This window comes from Frankliniella occidentalis, unplaced genomic scaffold, assembly GCF_000697945.3.
Source record: "Frankliniella occidentalis isolate FOCC.00 unplaced genomic scaffold, Focc_3.1 Scaffold14, whole genome shotgun sequence".
Lineage (NCBI taxonomy): Eukaryota > Metazoa > Arthropoda > Insecta > Thysanoptera > Thripidae > Frankliniella > Frankliniella occidentalis.
The window spans coordinates 643817-659321 of NW_026267144.1; the positions used below are offsets into that span (position 1 = coordinate 643817).

The following is a 15505-nucleotide window of genomic DNA, read 5'->3' on the forward strand; positions in this document are numbered from 1 at the left end:
TCGTTTTCGCTTTAGTTCTTAGCGCAGTTTACTTCTGGTTGATATTCTAGCATTGGCGGAAGTAATGAATTTGTCTATAGACGGTTCAGTTTAATCTGACTCGGGCACTTTCGGCTGTAGCTACAATCGTGTAGCTACAAACAGGCACGTGGCAAGTTGTGGTTGACGGCGCCTGGAGGGTAGGCAATCAGTACAGAAACAAGAAAGGGGAAAGAAAAAGAAGATTCGCGCCGGCGGGTGTTGAACCCCGGCCCGGACTGCTCATTTTGCCTGGCGACACCTTAGCACGCTCGGATGCCATTTGAATGGTGTTTTTAATGCCTGGAACTCGCTCCTGTCCCACTGAAGACAAGAAGGAACAAAAAAATAAAAAGAAGATTCGCACCGGCCAGGTGTCGACCGTTGGCCCCTGGGCCGCCAGCTTATGTCGGCCGACGCATCAGCACGCTCACCGCGACGCGCACGCGCAGGTCAGATGAGCGGCAAAAATGCTTCTCGGACGGGATCCGAACCGGCGACCTCCGCACTGGAGCCTGTCACAATACCAAGAGAGCCACAAATCGATTCACGGTTCAACCGGGCAACAGCAAACAGCCGGCGCGGTTGCTGTCAGGAGCTTCGCCCGGAGCTTCCCTCTGCCAGCTTCAAGATGTGCTTTTGAGCACCGCGCCATTCGTGCTCGTACAGCCATATGAGATTCTCATACCTGCCTCCCCACCACCCTTTGTTCCCCCTTCCCCCTTCCTCTCCCCCCCTCTCTCTAGCAGACGCCGCCGAAAAACAAATGAAGTTGTGTGGCCTGTCAAACAAACAGTATCAACGAAAATCAATGTTATCCAAGCCGAGTGCAACAATCTCATTCATCCTTGACAGAGAACAAACACTAAACCTTGGGACATTGAAGTCGTCTTTGGGCGTATAATTTGAATCTAATCATGGTAAGAAGATCACAAAATCGTTGTGAAAACACCAAATCTGATATGCACTCTGTTGTTCTTCCCCCTGCGGGCTTAAAAGAGCTATTGATTTAATTTATTGAAATAATAAAGCACACTTTAACTGCTCCTTATTTCTCTTCTTTTGAATTTCAGGGACTCCTGGCGATTTTAAGAAAACTGAAGTCTTCACCAGACAAGGAGCTCCGGATTCTTCTATTGGGATTGGATAATGCTGGCAAAACAACTCTCCTTAAAAGTCTGGCATCAGAAGATATTGCTCACATTACTCCTACGCAAGGATTCAACATAAAATCAGTGCAGTCAGAAGGATTTCGTTTAAATGTATGGGATATTGGTGGACAACGGAAGATTCGTCCCTATTGGCGCAACTATTTTGAAAATACAGATGTTTTGGTGAGACACAACTTTTCTGCTTATACCTTTCCAGTGCTTGTTTTACTTGGTAGTAGGTGTCATTGCAAATTCATTGTCTTTGCTTAGATATATGTGATTGACTCTGCTGATCGTAAAAGACTGGAAGAAACAGGTCAAGAGTTGGAAGAATTGCTTTCTGAAGCAGCATTGGCAGGTGTACCACTCTTAATTTATGCCAATAAACAGGATCTTTTGCATGCAGCACCAGCTTCCGAGATAGCCACTGGGCTAGGTCTCCATACTATCAAAGATCGGGCATGGCAAATACAAGCGTGTTCTGCTACAGCTGGAGAAGGAATAAAGGTATAATTGTTTTAATGTGACATCCTAAAAGAAATGTTGGATTATTCTTTTTCATTTTCTGATTTCTACTTTCTGTTTTAGGATGGAATGGAGTGGATCAGCAAAACAGTTAAAAAGAAGTAGTTTCTGCAGCAAATTGATGAATAACAATTTTACCTAGTCTGCTGCAGTGATGCACTGCAGAATATACAAACTGGCTGCTGCATCTGGAGATTTTGCCTTCAAGACTGAAAAACAGGCACTTTTTCCAAGTTCTTATTTTAAATTATTAATTTTACGTCTCTTATCTGATTATCATAGGAGCTATAATCTATCAGTTCTTACCACCTTGACAAAGGCACTAGGGTTTCTTTTTTAATATACCATATTGTGATGCATTTCCGTCCAAATTTTAAGTCTCTGAGTGAATTAGCATAAAGTTTAGTGGGAAAGATTGCTCTTTGTTAATTAATTCTAATGAGGATGCACTGGTGTGCTAAAAAAACATGTGTGATGTAACATGCACAGATTCTGTGATCTATTGATCTCTCTTTTTATCATTAGTGACACAATTCTAGTCAGTGAGATTTGATTTTCAAGATATTTTATTGTGATGCAATAATTAAATTTAGTTTTGATGAGGGTTTATATATTTTAACTTGACCATAGATTTGGGTGTGATATGGTACTTGCCATATTGGATTGATTGACATGCAGGGCTATTACGTTCCCCTGCGTCGCGTTCCATTTCCCCAGCTAGACGGTTCTGTTCCTCCCATCCCGCTGTTGCCGCAGTTCCAATGCCTTCATTATTTCACTAATTTGAGCAATTCAACATTTCATATTAACTCAGAATAAACACCCAATGTACTAGAGATTAACTGGAGGCCGGGAACAGCATGACAGAGAAGCATCGGCAGGGAATCTAAAATATTGTCAGGCATGAGAAGTCTGGCAACAGTGAGAACGGGAAGAACGAACCGTCTAGCATACCCCCAAAGGAAGGAGAACGTGATAGCCCTGAAGAAAAGCGGGGGGGTTATTAAATCTAAAATTGAAGTTATTATTTATCTTAAGCGTTTTAAAAACAATTTTATACTCTGACTCAAAGTGTTGTAATTTGTCCGTCCTCAAGCACTAAATAAAGCACTGCAACTTGTAATTCATTTGGTTGGATATAAAATTTCTTTCCTTGGATAATTTAACAGGGAAGGCCCCCTTTCAATTTTAACATTAGTTCCTAAATATTCCTAAAGGCTGATCTCTAATGGGTTGGAGTAAGGGAGTGAAGTGTGAGAACTTTTCCCTGTGGAGTGGGCCTTGAGTGGGATTGGAACAGATCACCAAAGCAAAAGCTGCTACTCACCAGTTATTGTAGGCTTGAGGGGAGAAACACAGCCACTACACCTACTACTTAATACCTACTCCTGCCCTATTGTAGAATGGCCTGAAGAAAGAAAATACATATTTTATTTGGGATTTCTTCAACCCAAAGGTCTTAAACAAATTATACCAAAAGAAGCTTAGTGCCTAGCGATCCTGCCCCCGCCGTACGTTACATGGTACATTAAACCACAATATTGAAGAATCAAGTTGAAACCAGGACTATTGTTGTGGAATAACATTTTAATTCTATCACAAAATAATGTAGCAGACACTACAGTATCTTCCTCAGTCTACAAAATAAATAACAGTATGTTACAAAGGCAAGTTTTAATGTAAAACAGTACCAAAACAGGTATGTAACAATAAAGATGCATTTATATTTACAGCTCACAAGTTGTCTGTGTAATCAAGTGAAACCATTATTTTGAAGTCTAGGTGACAGTCATAAAATTAATTTCATAGTAGATCTTGTAAAGAGTTCTTTTCTCAACTGACCACATAAAGTTATGTTATCACAGAAAAGTAAAATGTTAACTGTTTGCAATGAGAATTATTCACAGGCCAAACATGATCTGTATCTCATACTTTTCAAATTGTTGCTGTCGAAGATCAGGTGATCAGAAAGCAGGTGTAGTTTAACAGTTGAACAACTCAATAAATCTCCTTATGAACAGAGGTAAATTCAACAATCTAAAAAGTGAAAGTTAAAAGAGGATTGCAGAACAATCTATTTTACTTCCATGAATAACAAAAGCCATTCTAGTGGCAGGTTTTAACTGGTCTTTGCTATCTAGCACAAAAAATAAGGGAAAGAATTACTGTATAAACCGTATTATGAGTACATTAGACCTTTTGCTGAAGCATGAGTAACTAGAGCAGTTGCTGCCTGTTGGCACTCTAAATAAATACGAACTTCCTTCATCCAGTCCTTGGCAATCGATTTTGATGCTCCACTAAGAAGATTCATATACCTCAATGCTTGAGTAAGATCTCCACGGTCAACCCAAAACCTACATAAAAGTGATTTTGGTAAATAAAAACTTGTGAATTTCATAAGTAAAAGTCAAACTCTAAGAACTATTTCTTTAATTACTAATTACCTTGCTCTTGACAACAGGTCATAGTTATTCAGGTGTTCATGAGCTGTTGGTAAGTCCTCTAATTCCTCTTTTGTGATAAGCTCAGTGTCTGACCACATCAAATTGCCCTGAACCCAAGAAAGTAAATACAATGGGAGAGCACCGCCATCTTCGGGTACTGCAGCTAAGGTCCGGGCTGCTTTCTCAACCTACAATCAAATATGTATTGGATAATTTTACAAAGTTTGTGAAAGTCAAAAACTGGTTATTTATACATAGGTATGGTATAGTCAATCCAAAGAGTTTTGATGTGATTACCTTTAAAAAGCGTTCCCTAAGCACTCTGGGAGAAAATATTCCTCTTGAAGTGGCCTCTGGAGGCAATGTTTTAACAACTGCTTTGACCAATTCATCAGATTCTGATTTAAAAAAATAATTTCTATAATGTACTTTAGCAGCAAACAAATTAACGGTAAGAAATGTTTTGTAAGCACTAATGTAAATTCTTACCAGCAATTTTCTTGATTGAATTTATTTCATTAGCAAGGGGTTGGACCCCATTAGGAGATTGTAAGTTGCGATAGAGAACTTGACACGCTATCCACAGATCTTGAGCTTCTTGAGCAGATTTGTCGACTTGAACAAAATCTTAAGATGGAATAGATAGATAAGAAATTAGAGCAAAAACATTCTAGCCTACAATACAACAAAACAACAACAACAGGTTTTCAACACACAGAGATGTGTTTTACCTTGTAAGCCTTGGTGGATGCCTCTCATTCGACCTAGGAGAGCAGCCAATATCATCTGGTATTTTGTATTTTCTTCAGTAAGCACTTTTCCAAGCTCTCGACGATGAGCTCTTTCAATCTCCATTTCTCGTAGTTTTATAGAGTCTCTGAGGTGATCTGCCTGAATCTCTGTTTGAATTCGAAGTTGCTTTCGAATTTCCTGTTCACATGCTGCACGCAACTCCATAGACTGCAAAAGAAGCAGCAGCACAATCAGCAGGGAGAATGTAGATGTAAATTTTTTTTTCCTGTAGATACAGATAGGTATAAGTCATACAACACCTATGTAGGTACCTTTCTCTGATACTGAATATCTAGCTCTCTTCGCTCATTTTCTAGTTCAACTTCCACAGCTGCTTTCACCAAGGCGCTGGAATCACTTGATTTAGTTGACAGTTCAATGGCATCACGTAATTTTTTTTCTGCGTTCATCTGTAATTTAGACAAAAGATATTACCTAGGGATTTAAACACAGTACACTACCTGTTCCATTTAAGTTCATCAATTTGTAAATTTTTAATTAAATATTACTAGAGTACCTCGAGCTTAGCAAGTTCTTTCTGAAAGTATTGAACATTAACAAAGGAGTACAGCACAAATTGTCCTATTTCATCTGCCATTGCAGTAACATTTTGGTTGTCCAAATTCAGTCCTGGGAACAGCATTTCAAGTTCATCCTGTAATAATATTTTTAAATACTATAATTAACCCCAAGAGATATGATATAAAATAAAGTAGCTTTTGATAGGGATGATCCAGATAAATTGTACCTGCCAATACTTCCGAGCTTCTTGTACCCGCGGCCACAGGCCTTTAGTGACATTCGTTGCAAACTTTTCATCCTCCGCATCTTGACAAGCCTTTTCAATATCGCTTTTCATTCGTTTAATATTTCTTTGAAGATGTTCTTTTACTGAAGCCGGAGCTTCTACCTCACCAGTGGCTAACAGTTTCTCCATTTCTTTCATTTTATTTCTGTAAGAGCAAAGCCAGTGGAATGTTAGTTTAGAAATATAACACCCAAACTTTTCCAGCATTGTAAATACACATGTATATTCATAGGAGAAGCGTGAGGCCTGAAGTTAAGTTTCACTTACTGAGCAGCCTTGGCACTTTCTTCAGCTGTGGTAAGTAAACTTTCTAGAACCTCAGACTTCTGTTTTAGAGTTGGCCAAAGCTGGGGTGGCAATCGGTTCTGATCACTGGTCACCAATTCTTGCACAAACCTTGCTTGATCTAGGAGACAGAAAAAAAATTACTTAAAATGTAACAATTAAATTGACAAAGAAATATATGACTCTAGTAAATTGAAAGATTATACCTCTTATGGCATTAATGGCTTTGTTATATGTTTCAACTGCTACTGTTGTATTCCTAGTTATTTCCTTTTCAAGATCAGCAAGTTTCAATGGAGTCACTGCTTTTGGATCTTCTGACTTCTTTTCCTCTTTTTTTGGTTTGTCAATGGTGGTAACTAAATCGTAAGAAGAAAGACAAACAAGGTTAGATATAAAGGGATAAAGAAAACCACAATTTAAATTCTGCCTTGATGACAATTGGAACTGAGAACACTTATTGTACAACAACTAACACAGGGTTTCAGGTTTTAATTTGTCTTTTTGTAAGAGCTACATTGAGAAATGAAAAAATAAATTTCTTGGAACTTGTCATAAAATATCTTACTTGTTTTAACATTTTCATGAGGTGCTAAAACACGAATTTCTTTCCAAGGTTTCATTGGAGGGTCACAGGCATTGGACTCGGGGATAATCTCTCCATCAAGGAGAGGGGAGACAGCGGATATGGGAGCTAAACAATGTAACTTGCTTAGAGGGAATTCACATTGTAAACATTTGTTTATATATTTGAAATAGACTTATGTAACTGGATAAAATCGTGTAAGTAATACAGATTCTTTCACTTTTGGTATTTGGAGCGGCAGGTTTTTAAAGTTTATTTACCTGTGTAAGGAACCACTTCTTGTTTCTTAACTGGTGCTATATCAACTTTTTTTGGAAGTTGTGGCTCACTAGCTGAAAACCAGCCTCCAAACCTGAAAGGCAACAAACGGAACACCATATTAAATGTTTATGCCTGCTTTACAGAGAGGAAACTTGAGGTAGATACAAACTTACCAGCTCTGAATGCTTTCTAGATAATTATCAAACCTTTCAGAGAAAGTTTGATCCTCTTGAAAGAGTATGTTGATAGCATCACTGGTGTATGGAATTTGAGTATTGAGCCACTCTCTAAATTCGGGATCATACTTGGCATAGGAAAAGGTGCCTCCAGTCACAGCAGCTAGACCCGCAAGTGTTTTTATGATACCAAAGCTGAAACAATAAATAAAACAATTTAAATATATAAATAAAAAAGAGAATAAAGGCATTTCTTTCATCAAAGTGAAAGTCTCGACTAACCCCCCTTTCTTGGTAGATCCAGAGTTTGAGCTGTGTCGTATCTGTGTCTGAGGCCCACATGGTTTATGTAAAATACCAAGCTGCAATCAAAATATCAATGAAATATACTAGCTGATATAGGCGGACTTATAATACAAGAAATTTTAAAAAATGTAGAATTTGTCTCTGTCTACATTGAATACATGTTGATATTAAGTAAACGACATCAGGTTCAAGCAAAGCTCCTCCAACTTTCATGAAAAGTATCGTAGTTTGAGACAGTATAGTAACATGATTGGCATTTAAGTTGATTTTGACAGGAAATGTGTCCTTTAACAAGTCAGATTTGGGAGGTTATGTCCAACGAGCAATCAAAATAGGAAAAGGAGCATTGATGATGTACTGAATGAATTTCAAATACCTCTAGCTGTCGATATCGCGAGAATTTTGAGGCACTTCGCAACATTACAATGAAATATTCTTATCAACTGAAAATCCAAAATAAACTATTTTAATCCCCCAGTGAAGTGGGTGAAGTGGGGAAGGAAGGGAAGGGAGGGAAGTGCGCGTGCGCAAACGCGGCGACGTCACAAAAGAACCTACCGCAAAATTCGTCATACTGATGTTCGGCAAGTGCAGACGACTTTTTGTTTTTGATCACATCGACACATGTGTCGACAAACGTGCTTGTTCTACAGCGATTAATTGACTTAAATTCGTTGTGCAATCCTTGATCATGAGTAGAAAGAACAAGCCATCAACGAGCTTAGGGCGTGCACTTATAAAGGATCGATTTGGAGCTCAAAAAGGGAGAAGAGGTGGCGATGTCTCTATGGTAAATAATCTGCCAAATCGTCCAGGTTATGTTTATTTTGACTCTTTGTTAATTAATGAGTCCCATGTTGTAAATTTTTTTGGGAGGGGTGAGATAACAATTTGATGACTTTGCCTAGATGGATGTGCTGTACTTACATGTGAAGAATTTTTCATATGTTTGTGTTTTACAATTTTTGTATTTTTCAGCTACACACTTCTGAAATTGATGATGGTTATGATTGGGGTCGTTTAAATCTACAGTCTGTCACAGAAGAAAGTTCCTTTCAGGAGTTTTTGTCAACTGCGGAACTTGCCAACTCAGAGTTTCAGGTATTCTTGCATAGAACCTCTTTCCGACTGATGTGATGCCCCCCAGCCCCCTTTTTTCCCATCTTGCTATACTGAATTCTTTGATCAACAGGCGGAAAAGTTGAATATTAAATTTGTTAATCCTCTTGCAAATATTGGACTTCTTAGTAAAGAAGAAAGGGAGGCTATTGAGAAGAGTCACAAAGAGCACCAAGGAGATCTTCAGATACCAAGACGGTAAAAGATACGACTAGATAAATATATCCTTTCTTGGCTTCTTGACACCTTCCAGTGTTAACAAAGCGTTCTCTGTTAAAAAGAGGCTGATGTGTGATGTGCTTTATTTTACTAGCCCTCATTGGACTGAGGAAACAACAGCAGCTGAACTCGAAGCCTTAGAGAAACAAACATTTTTGGAATGGCGTCGCCGTTTGGCTCTTTTGCAAGAATCAGAGGGTCTTCTTTTGACTCCATATGAAAAAAATTTAGAGTTTTGGAGGCAACTGTGGAGAGTTGTTGAGCGCAGGTAATATTTATGAAGGTACCTGTCTACTTTAGAAACTCACTGTAATTTTTCTAATAATTATATTGTTTGTTTAGTGATGTCATAGTTCAGATTGTGGATGCAAGAAACCCCTTACTATTTCGCTGTGCTGACCTGGAGGCCTATGCAAAAGAGGTTTCTCCAAACAAACTTAATTTAATATTGATTAACAAAGCTGATTTTTTGACTGAAAAGCAAAGAGAAGCTTGGGCTGAATACTTTACATCAATATCAGTTGGAGTTGCATTCTTTAGTGCTACCTTAGCTGCTGATGAAGATGAAGATGAAAACAACACAGACAAAGATTCCAAGGGTCCCAAAACATCAACAAATTCCAAAGTAGTTGATGGACCAAACAGTGAAGACGAAAGTGAAGAAGAGGATGAGGCTAAGGGCAGTGAGGAAATTAAACAAACTGATGAAGAAAGTACAGAGGAGGCTAATGTAGTCAACCCTACACAGTTTAGCAAGTCTTCCGAGCTTGATGGATCAATCAAACCAGAAACCAGTAATTCTAATTCAGCACATTTTAGCAATACTGATAGTGTGTCCCATTCAACCTCTATAGCCAATTTAAGTCATCAAAACTCTTCTCAGTTACTATCCCGAAAAGAATTAATTGAGTTTCTGAAGACAGTGCACAAAGGTCCTAAGTTAACCAACGGTGTTACTACTGTTGGCTTGGTGGGGTATCCAAATGTGGGAAAGAGTTCAACAATCAACTCACTCATGGCTGAAAAAAAGGTGTCTGTTTCTGCTACCCCAGGAAAAACAAAGCACTTTCAGGTTGGTACCTAGTTTGTTCTTGGTGTGTGTATTATTAGTGTCTTGAATCTGACATGTCCTTCTGTCCATACAGACATTATTTTTGGACAGTGATCTAATGCTCTGTGATTGCCCTGGATTAGTTATGCCAAGTTTTGTATCAACTCGAGCTGACATGGTCCTCAATGGTATCCTGCCGATAGATCAGTTGAGGGACCATGTCCAGCCAATTAACATGCTGTCATCGTTAATACCACGACATGTTCTTGAAGATACCTATGGTATCATGCTTCCGAAACCCTTGGAAGGCGAAGATCCATTGCGACATCCTAGTTCACAAGAACTGCTTAATGCTTATGGCTGTTAGTAAATCTTTCTTCTAATGTTTGTGGGTCTTTTCCTTAAAGCACGTTTATTTTTTCCGATGTTAAATATTCTTTCTGAATTGCAGATAATAGAGGCTTCATGACACATAAAGGCATCCCTGATAACCCTCGGGCTGCTAGAATAATCCTTAAAGACTTTGTAACTGGAAAGTTGCTCTACTGCTGTGCACCTCCTGGTGTAATTCAAGATGACTTCCATACCTTTCCTCCAAGATGTCGTCAGACAAAGCATGCAGGCAGTGTTGTCACCCCTCAAGGAGAAAAAATTATGAGGGTATGTGCACTCTGATAGTGAAAGCAGACCCATGTCTCATGTAGGTTGATTTATTGGACTGAGAACCATTGTGCATTCTATTTTACAGCCCAACAAAATGACCTCTGCGGATCTAGATAAGGTGTTCTTTGAGAAAGCAAATATCAAAGCTCATCACAAAGGTCGTCAGCTCATAAAGACTGGAAATCAACCTAGCGATGAGTAAGTAGGAGATTTAGATAAATTTTCCAGAGAAGTCCATCACATTCTATTATACTTCTCCTGTTGCAGACAAAGTGTGGAAAGTAAACCATGGAAGAAGCACAACAATCGGAATAAAAAGGAAAAACTGCGGCGCCTGTATGGACACCTTGATGCTTAAGCTGTAGATTGATTTCTGGATGAAGAAGTTCATGTGGTTTATTCCCTACTCTAGAGAAATGGTGGTATGGTTGTAAGATGTCACTTATTTTTTCAGAGCTTGCAAACAAGTTGTATAATATACGCTTTGTACATAATAATCATAATAAATTATGCTCTACCACAAAAAAAAAAGTTGTTGTCATGATGTCTTGAAGAACCGTTAACTTTATGCAGATAACTTTTAAAATAATAACTTTGGCACAATAGGTACCCTCTTTCTATACATATAAATATTTTTCATAAGTTGCATTTCATTTTCTATACAGCATTGTAAAGAAGCAAAATTCTGACACAAGTACATTAGGAGTTTAACATCACATATTAAGATAGCATGGATTCAATTTCAAGGAGCTTCAACAAATGTTAGTAGTCAGAGGACTGTCATTGACCTTAAAGGTGACAAGCACCAGCAAAAGAAAACTATATAAACACAGTTTATATACAAGAGAAGAAATAAATCTAGGCATCTTTAGACAAAGGAAACGTGCTTTTAGCTAACGGTACATAAATAAATTAGTTTCACCTTTCACCTAACAAAAAATAAGTATCAATATCACTGAAATCAAAAACAGAAAAAGAAAAGGGGAAGTTCAATGGTTTATGCTACTTCCTTGGTAGGTAGCAGGGGGAAGTGATACATTGTTTGAATGTGTTCATGTTAATTTGGCACACAATTGGATCTTGTCTAGAAAAAGGCATAATATTGTAAGACTAATCTAATGATTCACCTCAGAATATTTGGACACACTGGAAGATTGGAAAAATATATACTTGATATTATTAAGACAGTGATTATCCGACACCATAAGCACATATGTTTAGGAGGCAAAATTCGTGAGAGTGTATGGGAAGCTATTAATAAAATAGTACGCAATGCAGTATGGGTCTTTGACATTTTGTTTCAAAGTCATGAAGAAGTTCATCTATATCATTGTCCAGATCTTCACTACTAGTCAGCTGTAAGATAATGAAACAAGGTTTTAGCTTGGAGAGGAGTAACTTAATGGACACAATTTAAAAATGATTTAATAGTAATGCGTACTAACCAGTGCAGCAAGTTCACAAAAGAGAAATGCTCCAATAGTTGCTTCTTCATGGTTGTCTTGAATATCAATATTAATGACATGAACTGATGCTGTATCAACAGGTGATCTAGTTGATAGCCCTGTAATGATAACGTGTGTGGTACTGATTTAATTTAGTTCATGGATATATTTATTTTAAGTATGGTATGGTAATTTAACTCACATTCCACAACCTGATCATACACTCTTTCTTCACAAGTGAATATTACATCAAATTGTTCGGTGCTAAGCTGGAATTTTTCAGGCCACATCTTGATCCGACGATTTCTATCCAGCATATGAAGCAGTCCATTTTGCGTATAACTAACACATGTTAAGAAATTTCTCGTTTTACAAAGTGGTTTTGGTAAGCTGACAAAAAAAAAATTCTCTAGACTGTTGTTTTAATATCAGTAAGTTAATAATAAAAGGATACAATGATCTGTCTTTGCCCAGAAGGTCTTGGTATATTTCTTCATATGTGGTGCCAAATTCATAGCAGTTGGGTCTGTCGGGAGCAGTTCCAGGGAGTTTGACTTTGTCTCCAGTTCCAAATGATGTCACTTGAAAACCCTTTTTACTGAAAGAGAAAATTTCTGCATAACAAATAGGATACTCTTCGAATAAATTTCAAATAATTGTGTGCAAGGTATATAGGGATAACAGTGTGGAATGAGGTTTTAGAGGCTAGCTTTGGTCCAACCTTAAAAATGCATGAGCTTCCATACTGCGATTCATGTTGCTGGAGCATATGACAGCTAATCTTAAATTTTCTTTATCAGGCATGATGAGCTGCAAAAAGTAATGTTTTTCTTGAGATACAACTTCTGTCACAACTGCTTTCTCATCCATCCAACCTTCATAATTTTGTAATTATGAATCCATTACTATAACTAAATATACTGTCAGACGTACTAGAAGTTCGGTCTGCTACTAGTCTGCTATGTAAAGACCTTTAAATCTTTTGAAATCAAAGAAAGAGGAATGACGGACGTCTAACCTCAACAACTTTGGCACTAAATTTTACCTCGAGTGTCTCTTTCCCTTGAGAGTTAACTGAGAAGAGCCAATAATATAAGCAAGATTTTTTTAAAAAGTGGTATTTAGCCTGCTACTATGACCATGGTTATTATTAGATTTCGTTTAATAAAATAAATAATGCCTTAATGCTGAAACAAGAACAATTTGAGCTTTCTGCAGCTTTCTTTTAGGTCATTTCCGGTTTTTCCTTCGGATTCGTGTGTGAGGAGGCGCGAGATTCAAACGAGCCAAAACTGCCACAACAACAAATCAAAACGTGTCGGGTTTTACCACTTTAAGATTTATCCATCGTCCGATAATGACAAGTAGAGAATTTGTTAAGTTAAAATATAACATAAATTATATTATGTAGTATTGATAGTTGCAACAGAAATGAATAAGATAAGTTTGAAGTAAACTTGCAGTTACATTCACTTTCGCACTGACCACACACAGATGCACAAGATTGAGTGTGGGTGGGCTTGTGTTGATCCATCAATTTGCACTGTTTGTGAATTTTTGTTATGATGCTTTTTAATTTGGCAACGTCGTCTGTTCGTCAAGCCTAGTCCACTATTTCATTTGCAATGGAGCCTAAAATAAATGTCGATTTCACGTGTCAAAGATGTTTACAGCCTTTAAAGTTAGATTCCTCTTTCGGGAGCGTAGGGGAGCATACGCTCGCAGAGCTGTCATGTAAGTTTTACAAGCCTAAAAATTGAATTTTACCTCCTAAATCATCCTAAAATTTCCAAGGTGCAAGAACTAGTACGGGCATACTACTTAACAATTTTAAAGAAGAAAGTTGCACTGTTTTCAACATTTTATCGAGGTTATGGTCGTGTAACCCAATTTTGTGAGTAATTCACAATAATTTATTCAAGTTTTCTCATATTTCAGTACCGATTCACAACCATCCTGATGTGGACTTGGAGTCTGAAGCAGTTAGTCTGGACCGTTACACTCCAGCTTTCCGTCTAACTGAGTCGGGAACTGGGGCCAATGGATTCACCGTCGTAGGCAAAGAAGGGGAACTGAATCAAATTAGCCATAAAATGAGGGTACGTTTGTTAAATTGCTAAATTACTTTTTTTAGTACACATTTTGTTTTTCAATTTACTTATTTGATATTTCTTTTATCTTTCTCTTCTGTAGGTGACATCAGAGCTTTTGGATATGCTTTCATCCAATTCTGACATAGATCACCCATTATGTGAAGAATGTACTGACCAGCTATTGGAGCTATTAGAACAACAGTTGCATTTAACAGAAGTTGAATGCAATGATTATAACCGTTTCCTGGATAGACTGCAGGCTGAAGAAGATCCACCACATAGTCTTGAATCTCTTGAGAAGGAACTGGCAGAGGTACGTACCTTGACCTACTTGGAATTTTACTAACAAATGTAGTTGTATACATTGCTTCCTAAGCTATTTATTTTGTCTGTACCCAATGATTGCTATTGATAATTGGCATTCTAGATGAAATTGGAAGAAGAATCACTGAGAGATGAACTGAGTCAGCTACAAGTAAAAGAAAAAGCAGCGAGAGAAGCTGTCGCCAAGCAAGAAAAAGAAAAAGAAAGGATAGCTGCTGAAGAGGAGCGATATTGGAGAGAATACACTCGACATCGTCGGGATCTACTCTTAGCCGAAGATCAATTTCGAAGGTAAAGATCCACGCTCATTTTCATCCTTAAAGTTTGATCTTCTCTTTTAAAATATTTTATCTCATCAATCCTATTTATTTTAGCCTGGAGTGTCAATTAAGTTACACAAATAACCAACTTGACAAACTGAGCAAGACTAATGTTTTCAACGCTACATTCCACATATGGCACTCTGGTCACTTTGGAACAATTAATTCTTTCCGTCTTGGAAGGCTCCCTAGTGCTCCTGTTGATTGGAGTGAAATCAATGCTGCTTGGGGGCAAACTGCTCTTCTATTGTCAGCTTTGGCCCGGAAGATGGATTTGACATTTGAAAGATATCGTCTTGTACCATACGGGAACCACTCATACATAGAGGTATGTGGTATGTGTATTTCATCTACAATTAGATTTCTTGTTTTCTGAAGTCAGTTATAGCATCTAATTTGGTTTTACATTATATGCTTTAAATTAATTCATTCTCATTGTTTGGTGTTAAGTGTCTTACTATTATTACTTATATTGCAGGACATTGCTGAAAATCGAGAATTGCCTCTTTATGGATCTGGTGGTTTCCGCTTTCTGTGGGACACAAAGTTTGACGCAGCCATGGTAGCTTTCTTAGAATGCTTGCAGCAATTCAAGGAGGCTGTCGAGAGAGGGGATTCTGGGTTCAGTCTCCCATATCGTATGGAGAGAGGGCGTATCGAAGACTCAACTACTGGAAATTCTTTTTCAATCAAGTATGTTAAACACATCCAGTGCATGAAATCAATTTACAACAAAGTCACCTCAGGAACTAATAACTTCAACATTTATTTTCAGAATACAGCTGAATTCAGAAGAACAGTGGACCAAAGCACTGAAATATGTTCTCACAAACTTAAAGTGGGGCCTTGCATGGGTTTCTTCTCAATTTGCCAAAGACCGTGACATTGGAGGATCTTAAATCCTAATATTATATTC

At 37.9% G+C, this 15505-nt stretch overlaps 5 protein-coding genes across 6 annotated transcripts; 3 read left to right on the forward strand and 2 right to left on the reverse strand.

The window, feature by feature from the left end:
- The first annotated feature begins 765 nt into the window (after positions 1–765).
- Positions 766–2821, forward strand: LOC113204970 (ADP-ribosylation factor-like protein 3). Its single transcript, XM_026420361.2, has 4 exons — positions 766–938; positions 1092–1352; positions 1440–1676; positions 1758–2821. Exons 1-4 carry the CDS (start codon positions 936–938, stop codon positions 1797–1799), a joined length of 543 nt encoding a protein of 180 aa, XP_026276146.1. The 5' UTR covers positions 766–935; the 3' UTR covers positions 1800–2821.
- A 440-nt stretch (positions 2822–3261) lies between these two features.
- On the reverse strand, positions 3262–7864 carry LOC113204965 (MICOS complex subunit Mic60; the record flags this gene model as incomplete). Its single annotated transcript, XM_026420355.2, is given in 14 exon segments — positions 3262–4051; positions 4142–4329; positions 4439–4539; positions 4631–4768; positions 4873–5101; positions 5206–5343; positions 5451–5588; positions 5682–5886; positions 6009–6147; positions 6233–6385; positions 6873–6964; positions 7047–7244; positions 7332–7411; positions 7732–7864. Coding segments are annotated over 14 exon segments (2022 nt in total). The 3' UTR covers positions 3262–3873.
- Positions 7865–7937: 73 nt separating this feature from the next.
- On the forward strand, positions 7938–10938 carry LOC113204967 (large subunit GTPase 1 homolog). The gene is made up of 9 exons (XM_026420356.1): positions 7938–8145; positions 8334–8456; positions 8548–8672; positions 8788–8961; positions 9036–9765; positions 9839–10106; positions 10196–10404; positions 10493–10605; positions 10675–10938. The coding sequence occupies exons 1-9, from the start codon at positions 8047–8049 to the stop codon at positions 10763–10765; spliced, it is 1932 nt and encodes a 643-aa protein (XP_026276141.1). The 5' UTR covers positions 7938–8046; the 3' UTR covers positions 10766–10938.
- On the reverse strand, positions 10774–13097 carry LOC113204969 (RNA polymerase II subunit A C-terminal domain phosphatase SSU72). 2 transcript variants are annotated; one of them, XM_026420359.2, is made up of 6 exons: positions 12786–13097; positions 12574–12662; positions 12307–12450; positions 12055–12194; positions 11853–11971; positions 10774–11763 (listed from the first exon to the last, which is right to left on the reverse strand). In XM_026420359.2, the coding sequence occupies exons 2-6, from the start codon at positions 12654–12656 to the stop codon at positions 11662–11664; spliced, it is 588 nt and encodes a 195-aa protein (XP_026276144.1). In that variant the 5' UTR covers positions 12657–12662; positions 12786–13097; the 3' UTR covers positions 10774–11661. The 2 variants fall into 2 exon arrangements, with proteins under 2 accessions (XP_026276144.1, XP_026276143.1); XM_026420358.2 differs by having other exon boundaries at positions 12898–13096.
- Positions 13098–13326: 229 nt separating this feature from the next.
- Positions 13327–15505, forward strand: LOC113204968 (beclin-1-like protein). Its single transcript, XM_026420357.2, has 7 exons — positions 13327–13586; positions 13791–13951; positions 14046–14258; positions 14373–14560; positions 14644–14917; positions 15068–15282; positions 15365–15505. Exons 1-7 carry the CDS (start codon positions 13478–13480, stop codon positions 15486–15488), a joined length of 1284 nt encoding a protein of 427 aa, XP_026276142.1. The 5' UTR covers positions 13327–13477; the 3' UTR covers positions 15489–15505.